At 34.5% G+C, this 9,107-nt stretch overlaps 1 protein-coding gene across 1 annotated transcript; it reads right to left on the reverse strand.

The window, feature by feature from the left end:
* Window positions 1-376: 376 nt before the first annotated feature.
* Window positions 377-8,483, reverse strand: LOC130954340 (uncharacterized). Its single transcript, XM_057881080.1, has 11 exons — window positions 7,940-8,483; window positions 6,335-6,639; window positions 5,464-5,666; window positions 5,232-5,341; window positions 4,502-4,620; window positions 4,296-4,393; window positions 2,883-2,970; window positions 2,665-2,799; window positions 2,433-2,547; window positions 1,416-1,549; window positions 377-910 (listed from the first exon to the last, which is right to left on the reverse strand). The coding sequence occupies exons 3-11, from the start codon at window positions 5,523-5,525 to the stop codon at window positions 860-862; spliced, it is 912 nt and encodes a 303-aa protein (XP_057737063.1). The 5' UTR covers window positions 5,526-5,666; window positions 6,335-6,639; window positions 7,940-8,483; the 3' UTR covers window positions 377-859.
* Window positions 8,484-9,107: the final 624 nt, after the last annotated feature.

A 9,107-nucleotide genomic window follows, 5' to 3' on the forward strand; every position in this document is an offset into this window, starting at 1 on the left:
ACATTTATTAATTTTTTTATAATGTGCAGTTGCTTCTTCCTGACCTAGTGTCCCATCAACTGAACTACTGTCTATGACTAACCAAAACATGTTCATCTAACAAGCTTGCCACATAATATCTACAGATATAAATTTTTTTTTTTCCATCCACACCATAAAACTTTCCTTACTTAAATTGCTACGGTACTACGTCCTCATTACTTAAATTCTTACGGTACTTACTTAAATTGTTACGTACTACGTCCTCATTGGTACAAAGAAATAGTAGAAAAGGATAAAAGTTATATACATAAACGTAATCTTGTAAAATAAAGTAACTTCCTCTTACAACAATATCTTATAAAATAATATCCTAACCATATCTACAACTAAAGTAAACAATTGTTTCCATCAAAAAGCAATAATACAAAAAGACTACTCGGGGATATAAATATTCTGCTTGTTGGATAGAGAGAGTTTGTATTCATTCATATTAGTAAAATATAACATGTCTTAGCTTAAGGAGTCTCAGCTTTCTTAAGGGATCTAAATATAGCAAACAGTCAAACACCATCTTACATGTTATCCAAGATTTTAGTACACATCATTACTCTCCGTCATATAACGGAGACTAACATTGGATTGAGATGCTGATGCTCCATACCATTTCAATTTCCAACCAACCTAGACTCGTGTTATGAAATTTGACAACACTGCCCTTCAAAAGTTGGAAATAAAAAAAAATGAATTTCTGCGCTTTCTTCTCGTCTGGGTACAAAACAAACTAATAAAACTGAACCAAAATTTTGTTTCTCCTATCGCGCCTCTCGTTTCCTGATTCCTCTCCTATCAATGACCAGTGCCGAGTCACCAAGTGCAACTACCGTACGGATACCTCCCTTTGTCTTTCATCGGCATCATCACGCTCAACCTGAAATGAGAAATCATGGTTGTAATATCAGGTTGCAAAGAAACACAATTGGTATGTTCTTGTTATAAGCAAAACATAACCAGAAGTTTATATATCAATCACGAGTGGGATTGTACGAGTAAGGATTTGACCAGTCACAAATCATTGTTAGTACATGGATAATGGACGTACAAATAACATAAATCTGAAAGCTGAAGCAATCGGGTTTTGTAAATAGTTTCCTTAAGTGGAGCATTCAATTCTTTTTTCAATCCCAAAATGTTAAGGAAAATTATGCATTCTGCAACATTGAGTATATACATACAGGCAGATCAATCAAAGATCTAGTCTATGACATCATCTATTTATTAATTTTGGAATCCCTATACCCTAAAGCACCATTAAGAAGTGGTTAACTTCTGGACAAGTTTTCGTTTACAGAAATTAATTCATATCAGAACAAAAACCAGCGTTTAAAAGAGAAATGACATAATTTTTTCAATTGAAGGGAGCAATATATATTTACCTCAACAAGGACCTTTGCCTTCTTTGATTTAAGATCAACAGAATCCTTCTCAGATTTCATTGAAGCTAATTTATTCTTCCGTTTTACCCTTCTCTGAGCAGCTGCTTCTGCCTCTTCATCTTCAGAGCTTCCAGCTGCATTAGAAAACTGTGTTATGCTTTTGATTTGCAAATGCGTTCATTTCCTAGTTTATTTCATTTTTCTAAACTCAACCACAGAGCTCCAACTCCACATGCACAACTTTTTTCCTCCAACATATAAGAAAAATAATAGACTCAAAAAAAAAAAAAATGTATTGTATCATGGTAACTGTTATATGACATTTTATTTTATTTGCTAGAAGCCAACAAATATGTTGGAATGTACAACAAATGGCATCAAAATTACAGTATATTTGATGAGAAAATACCACTATCTGATATGTGATTATGATGTTTATCCAGCTCAGGTGAAATGAATCACTCGACTCACTAAAATATCAATCTGTTGTGATACAAAAGGCCAATAACAGAAACAACCAGCAAAATACTGAGGAACACATAGCTGTAAATTCACAAGTAGTAGAAATGGGCAAAGGTCTCAGCCAAAATAACCAACTCCAAGCTAAGAGATGCCTCAAATGTAGTATAGCTCAGTTTTGTTCCTGAATATATCCTCCAATTCTACTTCTGGTTAGTTCACATCTTTACTTCTCTGTATCCCTTCACTCGTACTTTATACATACAATCATAGAAAACCCCACAAATACTTCTCTACAACTTCCTAAACTTTCTTATCACTCTTGTAATTCTGCATATTGGTATTGGATTTATATATGACTTGGTTTTCAGGTCTCAATTAAACATTGAGGAATATATTTTGCTGAAATCACTGTTGCAGCCATCACACAATCATATCCTATCCAAAATCCATGCAACTGGGTTTGAACAATGCAAAATAAAAAAATTTTTCCATTAAAGAATATTTTTTGAAATTGCTTTAAGATCTATTCTCTAAACTTAACTGTCTAATCCATACCATTTTCATCATTGTCATCACCACCAGCATCATCAATTCTAAAATTAACAAAATCCTCCATGTCATCTTCCTCTTCAAGTTCATCATAACCTTCCACATATTCAATCTCTGCTTCCTGTTTAATAACCAAAAACGAATAAAGAAATTAAATACAACGCAACATATTGTTCAAGTAAAATTTCAAACAGTTTTGCATGGAACATATATGACAACAGAAAATGCAGATGCATACCTCCTCCTCTTCCTCAGCAGGTTGAAGGTTGTCCATATCAAGAACTTTATTGTATTGTTCAATAGGATAATTGTAAATGTCACTTTGTTGATAAACTCCTTTTTGAAGGCGCTCCAGTAGCTCTTTCTCAATAGACTAAGTAAAATATAAGCACTGGTGAGGAAACCAAATACAACACAAAATTCATGTGTACAGGAAACACTAGTATTAACTATAACCTTTTCTAGCAAAGCTGCCTTTTCAGCCTTCTCTTCTCTTCTAGCCTCTCTCTTTATCTCCTTCCTTGGAGTTGTCATTATTTTCTCCCTTTAAGACAACCATTATAAACATGATAAATTAGATCAGTAATATGGAGAAACTGAAATTAACTTTCAACGAGAGCACACAAAAAGTAAATAAATAATTGATGAAGGAGAAGAAAATTTGTTATATGTATGTAATTTTGTAATTGTAGGAAAACAGATCAATTAGCAAAAATCCGATGAATCCCTAAAATCACAAACAATATTAGCCCAAGGAAGACACAAGCTACATATATGCACAAATATATTTTCAAGTTTCTCACATCTTCAATGATTATCAAACTTGTATATCCTATACTATCTTAACCTCTCCTGGGGTGGAACAGGTGGGGTAGACTCCAGACACAATACATGAGATTGTAACACAGAATTAAGCATGTTGGTAGCAGCCAAACATCTATTTGGCTTATCTGGTTTCCCCACAATGATGTCTAGTAGTTCAAACAAAAATCAAACATGCCATTAATTTGGTCTGTGATACACTAACCCTGAGGGCTTGAGATATGTCATCTACACCCCCCCCCCCCCCCCCTTTTCTTTTTGGGAAAAAAAACAAAAAAAAACACAAAACCCACCCCCACACAATTTTTTTAAAGTTAAAAACAAAAAAACACGCACATACTTGATGTCTGCTTAAACATATATATCACACTATATTGATAGCTCGGATCTAAATGAAGCATCAGATTACAATTTTATTATTCTATGATGCAAACCCAAACTCACTGTTAGTAGAAAATCTTCGTCACTTAGATTTAATTGATATGTCCACAAGATTGAATTTAAATGGTAAATTCATTCCAACAAAATTTCATTTCTTCATAAATCCTAACTAATTATATGTTTTCCTCCCACATACAGATCTTGACTAATCATAATTTGTATTGGTTTGGATTGGCTTTTTTGAGTTAAAAAAGTACTTTTTTTCAAAAATAAAGTACTTTTATTCAACTTTAAACCTATTTGGATACATCTCTTTAAAGAAGTACTTTTATTAAAAAAAGAAAATTATTTGCTTTTTCTAAAAGCTAACAATACCTTGCTTTAAAAAAAAAAACAAAAGCAAAAGATGTTTTTAATACTTGAAAACAATTAAAAAAAACCTATCCAAATGTGAAATAGCTTTTGTCTATTAAAAAAAGATGAAAAAAAATAAGAACTTTTTTCAAAAATCAATCCAAACTGACCCTATATCTTCCAAACCACAAGCAGAAATCAATTAATAAACAATTTAGAGCACCAAAGAGATGACCTTACTATGAAGAAATTAGGCATTCCTTGACATTAAAAGACGATAAATAACCAACAATTCAACTTCATAGTTCATACCTTGTCTTCAACGCAAGTTTCCTCATACGTATCCGCATCTGGGTCATTTTGGTCAATCGTTGCTTTGTTTTGTGTATAAGAAGCTTAGGCCAATACATCTATCAATGAATCAGTGCAAAAAGGTGAGAACCAATTCTGAAAATTACGAGTAAAAACATCGAATATTCAAATTTTCAAACATAAAAACACGCATGGATCTGCAGTACCAGATGTTTGTCAATGACTTCAAGTGACTTTTCATAATTCCTTGGCAGCTTAACTCTTTCCCACAACTTGTTTGGCATATGAGCTCTTTCTATAGTTTTCATGTAAAGGTAAAACACACCTGCAGTACCCAACATAATTCGATTACTATCTACATATTCATCACCAAACTCAACTTATTGCAAGGTCACCATTTAATAACTAACATACTATGCACCAACCATAATGAATTTCTCCTACCCTATGAAATTAATTTTGATGCACAAATGGTCCAAAACTTATACTATCATTCAATCACATGACTATATCACAAAATATGGTTCAAGTCCCACACCCACTACTACTTGAATAATCATGCAAAATAAACTAATATGATGGATTCATTGTGCAAAAAGCCTTTACATTCTCAATGCATCAAAAGTAAACTCCTATACTATATTGAAATATGGAAAACAAGTTCCACATCAAGGTATCATATCAAACTCGCTGTAAAGCATGGTCTCAATATGCCATCTTCTTATAGTAATATAGTGTGCTTTCCAAAGGAAACAAAGTTTAACATCAACTTAGAATATGCTTGACAAACACAAACCCCACAAGCATAATATCATTCACTATGCACTAATTTCAAGAAAAAAAAACTCAACCAAAAAATAAATTTAAAAAATCCAAGAGAACAAATAAAAAAGAAGAGCTTAATAAAAAGCAAATATGGTTTATGAGCAAAGTTACCATTTTCCTCTCGTATAGTAGCATAGCGACTGTTAGCTAAGGGGCAGGAGCTTCGATTGCAAAGTCCAGTAACATTGTAAGGGTTTCTACAAAAATTCCCCGTTGTAATTCTACACAAAAAGAAAAATAAACCAAAAAGCTGTGAAAATTTGGAACTTTAGACAAAAACAAGGAGAAAGAACCGTGAGAGTAATGAAAATAATTGAAGTAGAGAATGGTAGTGTTTCTTTACTTGGCCATGAAACTACAATGGTTGTGCCTAATAACGTGCCATATAACCTCATCATGCTGCATCTTTGGAGTAGGGTTTTAAAGGGGACTTTTGATTCCAGTGGCTTTGACAATAGTGTTGACGGCAGCGCGTGTAAACAAGAAGTTGCAGGAGCGGCGGCTGCGAGCTATGAAGAAGAAAGGAACTTGTGCAGTTGTGTTTCCCTGGAACGACGTCATTTGATAAACTAAAATATTTCCATACAAATAAACTTGCAAAAAATGCAAAGGTATTGTCATTGGGATAATTAAAATGAAAATTAAAATCCATAACCTGATACCAATTAACCATAAGAAATTCTAAGGTGTAGACCCAAGCAACGTCAGATAACTTGTCATCTTTTTCAATCCATTTAATTTAAATTTTATCACGAATAATTGCTTACTTGCCTACATATCGCTCAGATTGTTTTCCTTAATACCTATATTTCTCTTTCCTGAATCTGCATAAATCCCTTCAAGCCTTCAATTCTAAATTTTGCAGTGTTGGACACAGCACGAAAACAATTACCTAGATGGTTCTTAATAATCATCCCATTGGCAGGCACTTGAACCTCCCATTCATCTGATTTCCAAACCCTAAGTTTCAAGGATTAAATAATATACTTTCTTATGTGCACTATTTCATTTTAGCTATCACGACTCATCCTTGTCTATGCTACATGATATTCAACAAGCTGACAGGCACAAAATTAAAAAGAATGATATAAAAACATCTATAGACTCGACTGTAATATTAGAGTTTAGGGTTTAGGCAAATGTAAATATAAATAAATTAGATAATATTTGTACTCACTTCTGCGTTGTAAATGTAAATATTAAAAATTGCAAACCTTAAAGGCTGAGATGGCTGGCTTCGGGCAGAGAGAAGCAGGGGCAGTGGCGTCGCAGAAGAGCAAGGCAGAGGCAGGCAGCAATGCAGCAGCGAGGTAGAGGCGGCGGCCAGCGGCACCGCGGAAGAGTAAGGCAGAGTCAGGTACTCAAGCAGGCAGCAGTGCAGTGACCCAGAGAGGGGCTGGGCGAGGACTGAGGAGTGAGGGAGCAAGGTTTTAAAATCGGACCGGTCATCGAACCGCTCTAGTCATTGGTTCACTGATTTACTGGTCCAATCGGTCTAACCGTGGTTCAACCGGAAGAACTGTTTTATAATAAAATAATAAATAAATTATAAATAAACATCCTAAATCATAATTATAGTCTAATATAAACCTTAATATCTTTGTTCACATACAAGTCATTTATGAACTGAAAAACTATAGTACTGTTCTTAACTACCTTAATAAACTGAAAAATCTAAGGTTCTAAAAACCGAACCGGTCATTGAACCGTTCTAATCATTGGTTCATTGGTTTATTGGTCTAACCGGTTAAATCGTGGTCCAACCGGAAAAATTGTTATAATAAAATAATAAATAAATTATAAATAAATATCCTAAAACATAATTTTAGTCTAATATAAATCTTAAGATGTCTTCTAAATTTAAAACACTGCACAAATATCATCAACCAAAGTCTATGAACTTATTTAAATACAAACTCAAAATTGAAACCCACAAAAACAAAACAGCAGCAATTCGGTCTCCAGCAGTACATCACTAAGTAAAGAATCACAAAACACTATATAACTAAAATCAATATATCATGTAGATAGTCACCATGTAAGCATAACTAAGTCACAAAAACAGTAAAACACAAACACAAACACAAACACAAAACAGCAGCAATACAGTCTCCAGCAGCACATCACCATGCAAAAAACACCAAAATCCTAGAAAACTGAAATCAATAAATCATGAAGACAGTCACCATCTAGGTATAATTATGTCTCAAAACAGTAAAACACAAACACAAACAGCAGTAATTCAATCTCCAGCAGCACATCACTATGCAAAGAAATCACAAAATCCTACTTAACTGAAATAAATAATCATGAAGACAGCACCATCTAAGCATAATTAAATCACAAAACAGTAAAACAAACACAAACACACACAAAACAGCAGCAATTCAGTTTCCATCAGCACATCACTACGCAAAGAAATCACAAAACACAAAACATCAGCACAATAACAGCACAGCAGAACATATGCTGGATTAACTAACTTAAAAATCTAAGCACAATTAAGCCCAAAGCATAGTTTTAATTGACTTAATAAAACACAAAAATGCTCAGCAGTGAACAACAGAGAGCAAAAAAAACACAGCACAGCAGCAAAGAAGACACAAACCAGAGTACAACAAAGCATAGCAGTAGTGAGCAGAGCCATTCAATAATCAATCTAATTTGATAATTTATGAACTAAAAAACAAACACGAACAGCAGGCACTAGTAGTGAGCTATGTGATACAAGTATTCCTTTAGGCAATGAGCACAAAATTTATCATCAAGAAACTTTAACAAAATTTAACAACAGCAAAAAAATAAGAGCATGTACAAACCAGTAACAATTTATCGGTATCAATTTATCATCAATCAGTAGGAGGATTGGCGTTGGGGGAATGGAAGGGCCTTCGAGTACGACGAAACAGGAGGATTGAAGAACGACCACGAGGAACCAGGCGGCGACAGTGCGACCAACAGCGGCGCGATGAGACTAGGGTTTTGTTTTGGGGAGAAATAATGAGAGTATGTATGAGACTGAGGAATCAGGAATGGGGCTCGAGAGGGGGGCAAGGGCTTCAGGTCACTCAGGACGACACTGCGCGACGGCAAGGAGTGGTGGCGGTGGCTGCGATTTCCACGGCTGACTTCGCGATGGAAAGGGATGCGCAATCTCCAAGCTGGCTCCACGAACTTGCGACGGTGAGTGACTTCGACGGAGGTGTTGCGACGGCGGCGGTGGCTGGACGGAGGTTGCGCCGGAAGCACGAGGTGGAGACTGCAGGCGTGGCCACTGAGTGCGAGAGGTGAGAGTGGAGGGCTGCAGGGTGGAGGCTCGAGAGTGGTGTCTGACAGTCTGAGTGAACTAAAGACTGAAGACTGAAGGCTCGGGCTCGTTTCTGGATCTGTTGTCAAAACGCAGCGTTTTTGGCAAAATTTAGAAAATCGACCGAGCCACGATTCGGTTCAACCTACCGATTCTTGGCAGTTCAACTTCGGTTCTTGAATTTGGCGATTTTATCTTTTGTCCGAACCGTGTTTGTATGAAACAACATTGTTTTGGATTAAAGTTAAAAAAAATTTAATTACTCTTGTTCTTTATAGTTTTACTTTTTTTTAATTATTTTTTTGTATTTTTTTAGTTGGATCTCTAAACTATTTTTAATTTTATAATTAGATTTTTTTATATTAAAACCATTAAACTCAATTGAATATTTCTCTCAAAATACATACAGTCAAATATCTATGTAGATTTTAAATTATAAATACTTTTAATTTATAAAAAAATACTCAATTAACTCTAAATATTTTTTACATTAAAAAATATTTAATTACAAATTTAAAATTTAAAAGAAAAATATAAAACCTAATTAAAAATATTATAAAATTATAAACAACTAAAAAAATAGAACTTTTGGCTTTTTGCCCAGCCCCTTTTCCTAAGGGTGGCAACGGAATGGGTAGGGGCAGGTTTTTACTCTACTCGACCCGTCTCGCCCTACAAAA

This window comes from Arachis stenosperma, chromosome 10 (assembly GCF_014773155.1).
Source record: "Arachis stenosperma cultivar V10309 chromosome 10, arast.V10309.gnm1.PFL2, whole genome shotgun sequence".
Lineage (NCBI taxonomy): Eukaryota > Viridiplantae > Streptophyta > Magnoliopsida > Fabales > Fabaceae > Arachis > Arachis stenosperma.